Here is a 14,687-nt window from a genome sequence, read left to right as displayed (position 1 = left end):
TGCAGAATGCACTGAATGAGACTGCGGATCTCATTCATCTGGCTGATCTGGCTGTCAAAGTGTTATTGGTCTTATTTACGTTCCGTTTGACGCGCAAGCCTTTCGCGATGAATGTCTGTGCGGACGGTTTGGAGCGCTAACTGGAGAGGGTATTCGCTGGTCGGTCGAGATGTCGGGGTACGTTTTGTGCTGTGGGATCGGCTGGGCCGAGTTTGGGAGTTAGGCAGTTGTTTGGACGTTGCTGTTGGCGTCGTTTTACTGTCAGGCTGACGCTTAGGCTCTTGGTTTTCATTTCGGTATTGTTGGTTCTCGTTCCGAAGTTGCTGTATATCCACCCGGAGGGCAGCAGGTAGGGAGAGAATGGCTGCCATGGTCGGTTGCTTTTCTGACCTGTCATTTGTTGGGTTACTCGTGATCGATGCCGAGGAGGGATTAATTTTAGTGCCACGGGCTTGACCTGCCCAGGATACCCCGTAGTGGCATCCTTTTGCGGGTTGTTGGCCGGCGGCGTTGGGATCCTTCTGGGGCAGGTGCGGTTCACTGCAGTATGTCCGTATTCTTTACAGGCCCCTCAATATATCTGAGGGCCGCATTCTTCACTCTCGCTGTGTGGTTTGCCGTGTTGCGACCGAGTGGGGGCACCCGATCCGAGCTCCGTGGCCTCCGACATACGAGTGGTAGCGTGTATGATGCGAGCGGCCAGCCGATGTTGCAGCCGTGAAGAAGTCCAGAAGCCGTAGGCTAACGTAAGTGTTTACTTCATAGCGAGAGGTGAGCCGAAGCCAAAGAACAATGCCTCGACGGGCGAGGTTACAATACAGGACTCGAGCAGAGCGACAGCATGGATTCGCTGCTCTAACAGGAATGATTTACAGCGCTTGGGCAGCTCTATTTATACCCAAAAGCGGTAACGGTCAAAATGCCAACAAGCAGCAACACGCCACGAACGTCACAGACACACACAACGCTCTTTCCAGACTTCGTTAGTCGTCGGTAGCCTCCGCGCACGTTGACTCCGAGATAGGGGAAAGAGGAGGACTCCGTTGCGATCGGCGGGGCCTCTGTGTCCTTGAAGAGCGTTGAGACGAGCCTCGCCCGCAGCCGCCGAAGTTTCGAAATGCGCCGAAAGCGAAGCGTCTGAGCCGGGCTTGTCGAAACTTGTCACCGACATGGTGGCGCCTGTTTTCGAAGGCGAACGCAGTGGCTTCGTCGCACAGCCGAGGAGTGATGCGGGAAAGTACGGCGGCGCTGGCCGATTCGTAACAGCCGCAAGAGTTTCACGCAGCTTACGCAGTACAGGAACGGGCCATATGGTCAACATTATGGCAATTGTGGCAAACCAGTCGTTTTTGCTGGTAATGCCAAACTCTGATGATAGCCATGTAATATTTAACAGCCTTATGAAGGGTGGATGTGTCAAATGTGACCACTGCACGGTTATAGTGCGTCCCAAGCGATGGAATGCCAGTATTTTAGCCTGCTCACATCTTAACCAGCGAAGGGTCTCCTCGTTTGATTCATTGTGTTTAACTGCGATGACTCCCCTTCTCGTGTTCGGCTTGTACGGAAAAAGCTTGATCTCCACTGGTATGCTTTGCTGGGCACCTTGACAGACAAAAAAAGTGATCCCACCTGAATGAGCCGAGAGGCGTGCGTTTCGTTGTAGACGTTAATGTATATTCCAAGTCGCGTCGTATTTGTGTGAGGATAGTTCAGCTAAATACGATTGTGAGCACGTGTACCAATTAGGTGTGCAAACGTGTGCTTAGGGATCACATTCCTATGGGACGTGCTAATTCATGACCCACGGGCTTAAAAAGCCATTGTGTGCCATTGCGAAAAGGTTTACGAATCCATGAAAATGTTGGTAATGGCATAGTTTGCTTCTTTTTGGAATATATCACTTCGTTAATAAAATAAAAAATAAACAAGAGACACATTTTGGTTTATCCAGTTTTCATTAGATGGCGCTAGCTGTCGAGCAAGTGAGAGTTTTGTATTTTTGTTTCACTAAGGGAGTCACATTGTTCTAAATTAAGCAAACTAGGCCGTTTGTATTTGTATCTATTTGTATCTATTTTTAAGGCCTTTAGTATTCGTGCACGATGGTTTTTGAGCCCGTGGATCACGAAGTAAGCAGTCCCATAGGAATGTTTACAGGCCACTGGCGCTCTCTTTCATCCGCTCAGAAGGCGAATAAGGAACTTTTACGCTTTCTACGGGCGACGAACTTAAACACCAGACTATAGACTGAACGCCTCTAGTGTCAATCAGTGTCAGTGCTTCAGCGCTGGGCATACGTGTCTACTCCGACTTCCCTTCATTCTTTCTTTTCTCTTTTTTGCCTATTTTCCCTTTCCCACGTGCAGGATAGCAAATTAGGCTCTAGCCAGGTTAACTTTCTGGGCCTTCCTTCCACACCCTTCCTTCCTACCTAGTCCACCGTAATGAGTGGCCTTAGCACGAGTTGGTATCAACAGCGACTTACTCTGTCAGAACGGGTTACTTGATCTTAATCAAGCATTCAAGGGCGGTTCTACTGGAGGTTCATTGAGGCAAGTTGCGGGTTCCTTTGAGGGACCTGTATCTCTGAATGAGCGGCCGAGGGTGGCGCAGAGGTGTCATCTTCGATGGTGGACACTGTTTGGTTTTTTTGACGATTGAAGCACCGGTGCATAGGTAGGCGACGTGTTGCGCAGAGGCGTAGATGACCAATTTGAAGGAGTGGCGGTGCCAGAAATGTAGACATTGCTGACGGTGGTTCTTCACAACGAGGCGGCGTTGGCATAGCTGCGTATTCCGTGGGTGGCACGGATGACGTCGTTACGACGTTGCCATCCCACCGCTGGCAGCCAGTTATTACATACGGGAAGGCGTCCCAGCACCGGGCTCCGTCGCCTCCGTCATGTGAGGTGCCCTGGTGGTGAGCGGCCAGCAAATGTTGATGGCTCGGTGACGACGACAACAAGCCCAAGGCAAACTTAACTGGTTTACTGCATGGCGAGAGATGAGCCAAAGCAGGACAGAAACAATGCCCTTACGGGCGAGGTTACAGTACAGGACTCGAGCAGAGCGACGGCTGGGCTATTACTTCTCGCTTCGTTGAGGTAAATGGAAACACGAGATTGCCCGTTGACAAGGTGAGAGTCGAACACTTTAACGCTGACACCAAAAGCAAGGGGTCGCGCAGTAACTGATTCACTTGTTGAAGCAATTATTGCGCCGCAGACGGGGAACCAAGCGGCCCGGTTGGAACAGCGCTAGTCCTTGGCCTGCGCTGTCGTCTTCCGCTGTCACGCAACGCGCTCCCCTCCATTCTCCCCCCCCCCCCCCCCCCCGACGATGGGTGCGATAAAAACTCGGGCGATATTCAGTTCGATTTTTCGGCGACGGAACTGTTGACGGGACGTGTGTTGCGAGAGGGTGCGTCTTTCTCTATCTTTGTTCCTTCTTCTGCCTGAAACAGCACGAGCGAAAACTTTTTTCGTTTTTGTGTGCTTTTATCTCGCTCTCTTCGCTCGATTGTTCAATGGTGATATCGTTAAAGCCAATTTAGCATTTAAAAGAATGCTAGTACTCTCGCGTATAGACTTGCATTTTGCCACAAATACGCCTGAGTATTTTTTTTTTGTCTGCGTGTGGTGAATAATGTGGACATGTGTGAGCCGTTCCAGCAGTTACCGTAGCTTACAACGTTCCTGCCTATGTGTACATCCTGTTTCAGTGTTAGTTCACTTAGGCCGGGCGGCTGAATCGAGGGACAGGTAGAAATAAATATAGCGAGGCGAAGAAAATGAGGGAGAAAGGAACTGTCACGAAGTATAGCAGGCTAGACATAAAGACAGAGCAAATTTTTGCCTTGGCGTTTCGGCAGGCCAGACAGCAAGCCGAGGCCGCGATTGGCTGCTGAGCTGGAGGACGCCGGTATCTTCGCCGAACGCCGGGTGGCCATTTGGCGGCGGCCCGTTTGTGCGGCATTTCGGTGCACGTTGAACGGCGCCAAAATGATTCCCTCAACTTTCGAGGCGTAGCCGCCATCCCGCGCTGCCAGTGGCCATTTGTTTCCACTGGTGTGCCGCCGAGAATAACTTGGGTGGGGGATGCTCTGGTTGTCGTTGCAGTGACCTCTATCACCTTGCCTGGTGTGGAAAGACAGAGAACCTTTTCCGGGGGCGATCACAAAATGCTGGGCGCCGTGGGTCGCCGACACACCCTCTCGATGGAGGACTACGACATACCTCGGACGAGAAGGACTTCGCTCACTGCTGTACAGAAATAAGGCCGCCGCCGCCTCCTCGCACTGCTTTCCCGCTGTTACTGGCCCGGGTACCGAGAGCGCGATGGACAGTGCCGCGTTCCTCCGCGCCTCTCGCCACAGTCATACCGCGCACTCCCACAGGTCATGCTTAGCACTGCACTCTAGGGTGTGTTTAGGGGCACTACGCCGCTAGGGGGGCTTCTTTTGTCGTTTCTGTCCGCATGCCGCTGCACATCGTTTTCGGGGCTTCCGTTGAACGCGGGGAGACGCGGAGGAGGCAGACGCGCCGGCATGAGCACGCGTGCCAAAGTACGCCGTCAGGCAACGTGGGAAGCCATACAACAGTTTGCGAGTCCTATCCCATCTGTCCCGTCAGATAGCGGTGGGCAATCGGAGATCGTTGAGCAGCCCTGCGGTAAAATGACGGGATATTGTTGCCCCCAGGCCTAGCCGCTCCATCAGGTCGTGAAGCGCTCAAACCGCCAAGTGTCCCCTAGCCCCCAAACTGCGTGTTCACTGTTACCTCCCTCGTTCTTAGCCCCGTCGATGGCTCACTGTGTGCGTCCTCACACGCACAGCCTCCCGCTTTTGCCCCCCAGCTGTGCCGAGGCGCCTCCTCGGCAGCGCACGCGACGCTTATCCATTCACTCAAAAGTGACCGCCTTTTATACGAGGTCGGAGTTACACGCCTCAGTGCTGACCCTGCCAGGCACGACATAAGTATTACTAAAGCAAGTGCGGCGAAACGGAGAGGTCAGCGTTGGCAGAGTTGTGGCGAGCTGGTACCGCCGACGGGGCTCCGACAGCCCCAGCGGGCGACCGGTGTTGTGCAGAGGCCAGCGTGGAGGCACGCTGTCGTCTTACACGAGAGGGGAAGGCACTGTAAGCGAGTTTGGATTTTCTATCTTTGTGTGTAGGCACTGTAGAGCCCTCCCCGTAACAGGGCCAGCAGCGAAGCCCATGTAGTGGCATTTCGGAACTCTGTTGCAGGGTACACCGTCAGTGAAATGCATGCCGATTAGCAAACAGCCAGCTTAGAAGTTCATTTTTGTGTGCACTGCTTTGGGGAGTCCCGAATGAGCGCTAGCTACAAACGTTTCCACGGCATCCGAAGACGTTGGGCCGCATGTGCACTATACATACACTGTAAGCGTTTTAACCTGGTGCGATACTTTTTATTTCCCTTGCCTTTGTAATCCGTAGCGTATATAAGCATGCTCTCGCTATCCGCTCAGTGTCCGAATGCTCTTCAAACAAGCATCGCAAGATATGTGCTAGAAGTAACTGCATAGTAGCCACTACGATGGGCAATTTCTTTTCTCCGTGTAAGCGTGTTACAACTGGCTACATGTGCGCGAGCACAGGCGGATAATATAGGTACGTCACCCAGGAGCCCATTTCTGCAGTGTCTGTACTACTAGTGCAAGTTAAAGTGAACCAATAAAAATTATATATGTATAGAAGTTGGAATAAAAAACGATGTGTACTTTCTCCCGCGTTCGCCGGTGTGTCTCAAGAGCGACCCAGGGCCAAGCTTGCTGGTCAGTCCTCAACACAGGCCGCCTTGTGCACGGTAAGTATTTTCCCCTGCGATGCGCGGACGGCCGCCAGAGGGCGAGCCCGTCCTTTGCACGGTGACGTTTCAACGTAGGGCCAGCAGTCAGCACCGGTGCGCTGATGCCGCCGCGGATCTCTAGGACGAGCAGTGACAACGCCCAAGTCTTTTTATGCCTGAGAAATTGCGTCCACGCAAGTTCTTAAGTGTTCCTTTCTTAAATGTTCCTATCGGGAAAAAAATTCAAAGGCGATCGCACCAAATGTGGTGCGGCTTTTAAAGCGCCCGGGGCTTACATACCGTATGCGACAAAGGTAATTCTCAGAGGACAATATTTTACACCTAAAGTTGCGCTTCCGATTCATTCGGGGTGGACGACAGGATAGGCAATGGCCTGCAGGTGCGGATGACTCAACAGATGAAGTAGAAAGTTATTTTAACAGCAGAGCTGTTTAGGCCGACGCAAATCCTTCCGGCGTACTCAAAAACCCCGAAGCCTCAAGAAAACGTAGTGCGTAAGGCTTAGGGAGGTCGCGGGAACCGAACCCGAGACCTTTACGCCGTGAAACCGGCGACCTAAGGACAGGAGCATCCGAAAAGCCCCAGGGGTACGTGTCGGCCGCGGTAAGGAACAATAACATGTGCAGCCATTTGAAAAGAAAAAAATAACGCTTCCCGCGGTCGAAATCGAACCTCGGTAACTCACGTTATGAAACCTGCGTCTGTCCGGTTGAGCAATCGCATTCCCGCCGCACAGCATTTCCTTTGGGTTCGTAGCGCTTGCGTTGGTTTGGGGCTTGGCCGCGGGTTCTAGCGCGTGCGCGGTCCACTTTGGGAGATATGTGAAATCCTGTGGACAAAACTATCTGGGCCTGCTAGTCATGGAGAACTTTCAGCGGCAAGTTCAGAAATAAATGTGAGGTGATGACATATGGAGTGGAAACTTGGCGCCTTACTAAACTTGAAAGTAAACTTAGGTCGGGTGAATGGGCCATGGAACGAATAATGATCGGAGTATTTATCGGAGACAGGAAACGAGGTTCCTGGGTCAGAGAACAACTAGAGTAGAAGAAATCATAGCTCAAATTAAAGAAAAAGAAATGGACTAGGACTGACCTCGTAATTAGGCGAAATGACAATCGGTGTACTAGCAGGGTGGCAGAGTGGGCACCGAGTGACGGATCTAAAAAGAGGCAAATGACACCATACAAGGCCCAAATAAGGAAATTCGGAGGCAAAGAATGGACCCGAGAGGCGCGGGAAAAAAGTGGTTGAAGGTCGACGGGAGAGGCCTTTGTCCTGCAGTGGACCTAGTGAGCTGCTGATGATGATGGTGCAACCGCCGCGTGTCCTACGAAAAGAGAGAGGCCGCGAGCTCTGTTGTTTCTCCAGCCTTGCACCACTAGTCCAAGCTGCGCCAGTTTTTTGGTCAATCCTTGAGTAGATATTTGTCACGTGTCTGTTGTCATTGGTCTGAAGTAGTAATGGGAACTCTTTTTTCTTGCTCATAACATGCTCGAATTTGTCATGTAAGCCTCCTCCGTACATGTATTCCGAACAAAACCAAAGTCCACCGCGTATTCGTTATATCCTCCTACACTCGGCTAGAGTCCTCTATACCCGGGTACAACTTCAGAGCGGCAACGGAAGTTGCAGCTGTGCCTCATATACACAAATGCAGCAGTAACAGGCACAACAGCAAGTATAGCGTATGCTGACCTCAAAGGAAAATTGGAGTACCAGCAGTGCATCCGCCTTATGAAAACCATCTGGGCTGAACTCACCGCCACCGCCATTGACCACACATCCAGCCCCACGAAGCACACGTACATATACACTGACTCAAAAAGCGCCTGTCACCAACTGCTAAGCATGGAACTGCCACAACCCATAGCTACGGCCATCAACAACAGCATCAAGGGATCTGTAACAGTGTACTGGATACCTGAGCACGAAGGAATGGCAGGCAATGAAAAAGCTAATCAGCTGGCCCGAGAAGCCGCAGCCCGGGCTCCTGCCAACTTCGAACCAAATCAAACGCTCTCGGTCCCAACAGCACCTAAATTGAAGGACTACTCCACGGGAAGGAGGGAACTGCCACAGCTCTCTGACACGCTCACAAGACGCCAAGCAACCCTAATAAGACAAGCTCAAACAGACACCTTGGACACTCCAGCTAGACCACACAAGATATGGGGAGATCCTGACGCACCACCCCCTACTTGCTCTACCTGTAACGTCATACTCGACCAAGATCACATATTCGGGAACTGCACAACCATACACAACACTACAAACACATCCAACAAAGGATGGCTGACCGCAACAAGCAGCACCGAAGAGCAAAGGCAACTGTCGGCGTACATCAGGCAGCGGCTTGAAGACGTCACCAGAGGTCCTCTGGAATGTGAGGACTAAACAGGCCTGCGTGCATATTTTTAATAAAAGCTTTTCTCTCTCTCTCTCATCACCGCAGCCGGATGTTACTCCGCGCGGCGCAAGTAGTGCGTTACTGGGAATGTTTTGAATATAGCAGGAGCAGTTTTCGTGATTTCTTTGACTTAATATGCAAATAAATTACTGCAGCGATAACGAACAAACTACGTGAGAAAAGACACGCTATCACGCATTCATAGCAATCTCCTTTCAAAACGCGCGCGCCCGTTGACATCCACTTGTGGCCTGAATGTCCAACGAGACGAAAGTCCAACGAGTCGAAAAATCCAATTCGTCAGGTGATCGGCGAAACGAAAGATCCAACGAGACGAAAGGTCCAATCGAGCCTGAATGTCCAACGAGACGAAAGGTCCAATCGAGCCTGAATGTCCAACGAGACTAAAGATCCATCAAGTCTGAAGGTCCAAATGAAGCTAAATGTCCAACGAAATGAAAGGTCACATTGAGACGAAGGGTCCAACAATATTACGGCCCCACTGTTTTATTCAAGACACGCATTTTTTGTGATTGAGCCGATAGCGATAGGTTCAAGTGTGTTGTGCCAAACGTTACACTACCTTAAAATGAGCGTTGTGAGTGCAGGTAGTCGTCTACAGGCCTCACTTTTGCGTCAATATAAAGCGTTGCACATGAACGTGCCGTAACGGATGGCTTTCGTCAACCTCAAAATAGTTCCACCACAAAACAAACACGAAAGTGTGATTAGGAGTGTGGAAATCTATAAGTCTAATAGCTTTGTTCGCGGCACAGCGTACCATCGTATGATTAATAGCGTGTGAGACTGGCCCGGAAATCACATAGTTTCACCAATTACTTTTAAGCTAGGAAAACGAACTTCTGCTCAATTGATTTTTTAGCAACGTACGGGCTACCTTCTCGAGTTAGCAGGAGCACTCCTTAACGGTTGACTAGACTTACGTGCACACAAAATCATCTGAACCACTATGAGAATAAATAATTGCATTTGAGCAGCATCGGCGGCTGGCGCTCTCTCTTGTTCGCTCCTTCGTTTCAAGTATAGCTGTCCATCCCTGAATATTTGTATGTTAGTTACTCCATCCAAGAGGGATCCGAGAGCGATATCCCACAGCGGTATATATTACCGCGATATTAAAGCAAAGCTTTTTACCTCTACCCCCAAGGGTTCTTTCGCGACCATTGGTGTCAACAGAAAACTCCCGCGAACAAATAAAAGAATTTACTGGCACCGCCAGGACTGGAACCTAGAACTAATGGAGTAACAAAGTCGGAGCCCGTTGTCTTACCGAATTAGCTACGAGCCCACGCGGAGACGGGGAAGACAAGTGGTGCACTCACCAAGCACATCTGCGGGTTCACCCCCTGCATTCTCGCTGAATGCCACGTGATAGTGTAACGCGACCTCTCACGCCGCTGCGCGCTACGCCCACGGCAGTCTAGCGGCTCTGTGCGCGCCTTGCGCGTGTAGTAGGAGTTACAAAAATTAAAGGAAGGTCACACCAACGCATGGCATCTCACTTCTAGTACGCCAATGTGCTAAATCCCGTGGCCTGCAGTGTTCACGTAAAAAAGCACAGCTTCTTGTCGTCCGCCCTCACGCCAAACGACACATCAAGGAACACATCCATATACAGCTTGATGGCCAGACCATCACTCCAAGGCCCAGCACCAAGATCCTGGGCCTACATCTCCAGGCCAGCACCAAGAATGACGTACCCTTTCAGCGCCTAAAACACAGCATCAATCAAATCATACACATGATCAGGCGAGTTGCCACCAAGAGTGGAAGCCTCAAAGAATCCGATACCTCTCGATGAATACACTTTGTAGTCGTGCTCTTTGTTTAAAAAAATTATTAGAAACTAGCTAGTGTAATTACAATTATAGAACTAATTTTCTGTGAAGGGAATGCTGCCTTGTGCCGGCTAAAGGATATACACTGTTTTGGCTACACACATCATAAGACAAGATAGCAACGCAATACTCTACAGAGCCCGTGCACAAGCTGCTGCCTTGCATTGGTCTGACCCACAGAATTGGCAGGAACAGCTCCCCAGGACTGATCCCGAGCAAAGGTTCTGGCTCGCTCATGCCCCTCAACTTCACAGAAGTCAATGAAACCTTGTTACACAGGCTGCGGCTTAAAGTAGCATTGACCTGAAAGTATCTGCACACAATCGGATGCGAGGACAGCCCAGACTGCCTTCTGTGTAAGGCTGTACAGAGACAATTGATCATTGGCATAGTTTTTGACCAAGGTATACTAGTGGGTGAAAAGACCTTGAAGCAGCCTTACTACGCTTGAATGCTTACCCTCTGTCTGAACGAAAGATTTTTGGCACGTGGGCTGACACGAAGAAGCAAGATCGAGCTGTCAAATCGCTGCTTGTCCTGTCAGGACTCTTGGGTCTATGTGGTGAAATTTCACAAACTGTGGAACTTTTTTTTATGATCGGTAAATAAGTTATGTGAATTATGCAGTGATTAGTCTGTTTCTGCACCCCGTACATGCTTTAAGTGTACAAAGTTCATTGGCTGATTTCACTGTCATTTCTCATACCTTCAGTATTCAGTACCTGAAGTTCACTGCACTCAGTGTACTAGGGTGTTTGGCGCACAATAGTAATTATGACTGCAGACAGACTACAGTTCTTAAAGCCCACATCGAAATCCTGCCACGGACTCGTTCTTGCTTTCACTTCGATAAGGTTCACTTTCACAAATGGGTTGATCAGCCGAACATGCTGGAAGGGATGTTTTTCTACACTCTGAATTAATGTTTGATCATTGTGCATACATTAAAGCATTTTTGCTGGTTCTTCCCTTTTATCTCTTGACACCCAGTGCAACCAATGGGCTGGTAAAAGCTGTGGCTTGTCATATGTGTTTTCAGTTCATAATGGTGCATTCTGCTTGTTGCCAAAGCCAACTGCAGAAAAGTTCTTCAGCCATAATGCAGTACTGGCGATGGTCTTGTGGGCTATAGAAGCAAAATGTACTGGTTTTTGGTCAAATAAAGTGAGCCGATTTTGAATGTTTCTTCCCAATGCCAGATGTGTTTTCTTGGAGGTTGTGTGTTTGCTTAGTCCTTTTGGGAACAGTTGGGCATGTATGGCTCATGTGTTGGCCATGAGACTAATCAGCATTTGAAGGCTCATGGGGCAGGTACAACTTGTACAGCTGGTGAGCGAAGGGATATAACTATTACATTTCCGATTTTCTTGCAACATGTCACTAGCATACAACAATTAGGATTTATAATTTAGCTGCAGTTCTTTTTTACGACAATACTGCTATTGTGCCCATTATAAAATGAATAATAATTACGACCAGCCGCCATACGTTGCTGGCCGTAATGTGTGCGGCGTCATCAGAAAACACCATGCCATAGTTACTCCCGCCGTTTACCGCGCACGTGTGCACGCGTTTTGCGATGAGCGTGCGGCATCAACCTGGCTTGCCCGTGGTGCTGGGGAAAATACCAGGGAAACAGTCACGTACGTCTGCGCCACAAGGATGAGCACAAGACACCTCGCAGACGCCCAGCTCGCGAAGCCGGTTCTACCGCGTGCCGACGCATTTCACTTTAGGAGAAATGGGAAAGCCTGCGGACAAAGCAATCCGGTCAGCCAGTCATGCATGCGGAAAATGGATATGACGATGACTACTACTGCCACAGTGAGAAGCGACGACAGAACACGTAAATAAACAAATTTCGCAATACGTGGTGGTGTGTCATTCAGGGCTTCAGGAGGATCTAAAAAGAAATCCTCCAGCTCACCTTGCGTCACTTAGTGCAAGTTTCGCCAGTTTTAAAGACGAAGGTATAATATCAAACGCGAAAACTGACCGTACATATACGTGGCGTCGGCGGGGCCACCGCTGTATGGACTGGTGTACTTGAACTCATTTCGCCAGAGCAGCAGCCAAATCCTATCACTACGGCGCTAAACCGGCACCTTGGCAGAATGGAACCTTGCTGCCACGCGCTGCCAGCTGGAGGTGCACGTGGCAGCACGTATACGCGTAAACGGATGCGCACACACAGCTCTGACTGCGGGGTAACTTCAGCGTGATGAGCATCCAGTCTGCTTGTCAGAAAACGAAGGCATGTATGCTTCTTTCTTTTTGGACAACAAACGTCACATGGTTGGCTGGTTCTTCATCACTTGCAGTGGTAGGCTGTTGGACAGCTGCTGCTATGACCAGAAGCAACATGCGCACTATTTACATGACGTTTGTGTATACAAATTATGTGCAACAACGCTTTTATCAATTTGGTGTTGACAGGAGCTGTGGGCACAGTTTATGTGGGAGACTATTGTTGGCGCTACATTTGCTGCCCTTACCAGCATGTGGTACAGCGCTGTGCTCTCGCTGTTTATTAGTTACCAGCACAACGGTGTGTGAAGTTGGTGAAATGAAGTACAGTGTATCTCCTGGATTGGTCGGTGCTTCCTGCTTCGGCGTGATTCTTTCCAGGCCAACACTAACAAGGGTGGCAAAGTTGTGCTTGTGCCAGAAGCCAAATTTTTTGACACTTTGTGATCAGTACTTGTAGCACTGCAGTGTACCTTGTAACTTTGGAAGCTCGGAAAAGTTGGTACAACATGACCAAATATACAGAGTTGTAGGCACGACGAAAAGAGGCATATGTATATTAACACGCGTTTACTCCAAACATCTTTTTGTCACATCCAATATAATTCAGGCCTCTTTTGTCCCAGCTGTGCTGATTTTACTCCCCAAAATAAGGCACCTGCTGGTCTTTTTATGCACAGAAAGTATGGTGAGGTTTCAAAACATTTCAGGCTGCTGCGCAAAAACGCTGGTGTTCAGCGGCGCGTACTAGAGTGCACCAGAGTGGAAGATCAAGTGCACTGGGCACCAGTAATCTAGACCCAAGAGAACTCTTGTCAAATGAGGGCCTTCAAAGGTATTCCTTCGGCCTATTCTTCTCCCCACAAAAGCCACAGCGCAAGCAGCCTTCGTGCAACACTATTTAGACCTTTGCCGGCAGAGTCTTCAGCCAGTGCCCACGTTTGAGGACACAGACCCATTATTCCCTATTGAGCCACAGCAGATCAAACCTGATGGCGTGATATGGGGCGCGCACACACCTTCCAAAATAAAAAGAAAGAAATAAGTGCGGTTACAAAAGCCGGCGCATTCTCCGAATCCTCCACTCGGAGTAGTTTTGCCTTGCCCGCAGGTGCGCCGTAGATAATACAACACCGAACGACAGCCGATGTACCAAGGAGGAGAGTTATCAGCCTGCGCTTACGGCGCGTACAAAAAGGGCGTGCTTTTCATCGTAAACAATGAAAAGCACAGCCGACCTAAACATGAGTGCCGGCACGGCCGCTTTGCACGGCCGGCATGGTACTTCGTACTAGTTTCGGCGATCAACAACGACGACCAAATCCAAGAAATAATAACAAAAAACAGGTGACGTCACTTCCGTGGGGCGCTCCAGCCAGCCGCGATCGGGCGAGGCTGGAGCACCCCGGGGGAAAGGATCCCCGGGGTGCAGCAGCCTTTGCCAACAAAATATAGTTTCAACTGCTTCAAAGTCAGCGATCATGCATGGAACATACAAATAACATACAGTATTTTGCTTTTATGTTTGGCAATGAAATAAAAATTATTTGTTTGGCGTAACCGCAACATAAGAGGGCAGTACAAGCCTCTCCATGACAAAGAGAACCCAATGCATGGCATTTGTCGATACTTGTCCTAGTAAGCTGTTGGGTCACATGATCGAACTCAAGAGAAAAATAACAATGAAAAGTGACTATTTAGTTCATTACAGCGCTGGTTGCAGTCGAGCTTGACGAATGAGTGAATCGGCGACATCGGTGCGCTCCGCGGTTATCAGGCGTGTAGCGTTTCGCTGCTCTTATGTGTCATAGAAGCGATGGTCGCGGCCGTCTTTTTCTGTGATCACGCCATAAACTTGTAATATAACAGCAGACGATGGCGTGGCGGCGGCAGGGAAGGTGATAACGCAACAAAGCTTGCATTGAAGCAGAGAGCCCAGCTATGTTAATAAAAGCGATTGAAAGAAATAAATAGATACGGTAAAAAAATTGTGTGATGTTCTTTAGCTCGACATCCGCATTTCGCTCGCTTTTGGATCAACGTTACTCGATCGCCTTATGGTGTTGGCGCCAAATTTGACCTCCAGAAATGTGTTTTTCTTGTCAGCCTCAGCTACCGTCTTAATTTTTATAGTACATGCCAAGTGTTTTTATATCTTTCTTGCGCAATATTTGATACCTTGCTAGCGATCTTTATGAGTGACTCGTCAAATTACACTGCATGACGTCATAGCTATAGGTGCAGCACGTCACTGATTGCTTACGTCGTGCTTACGCAAAAAAACATGGGCGAAATGCCGGCAATTTGTGCAGTCGAGAATAGGGCCCCTAGAGCCAA

General features: G+C 49.6%; 1 protein-coding gene across 7 annotated transcripts in view; it reads left to right on the top strand.

Annotated features, from left to right (window-relative positions):
• The window catches only part of LOC144156332 (uncharacterized protein ZK1073.1), a 282,683-nt gene extending 276,934 nt beyond the window's left edge, over positions 1–5,749 (top strand). For all 7 annotated transcript variants that reach the window (XM_077688317.1, XM_077688319.1, XM_077688318.1 and 4 more), the window contains one exon: positions 4,122–5,749. In XM_077688317.1, the coding sequence (XP_077544443.1) occupies positions 4,122–4,279 (158 nt within the window). In that variant the 3' untranslated portion in view covers positions 4,280–5,749. The remainder of the gene's footprint in view (positions 1–4,121) is intronic.
• The last annotated feature ends 8,938 nt before the right edge of the window (positions 5,750–14,687 follow it).

The sequence above is a fragment of the Haemaphysalis longicornis genome, unplaced genomic scaffold (assembly GCF_048455015.1).
Source record: "Haemaphysalis longicornis isolate Haplotype H1 unplaced genomic scaffold, Haemaphysalis longicornis Haplotype H1 scaffold_1, whole genome shotgun sequence".
Classification (NCBI taxonomy): domain Eukaryota; kingdom Metazoa; phylum Arthropoda; class Arachnida; order Ixodida; family Ixodidae; genus Haemaphysalis; species Haemaphysalis longicornis.
The sequence above is the reverse complement of the archived record's forward strand: the minus strand, read 5'-3'. Positions and strand labels throughout refer to the sequence as shown.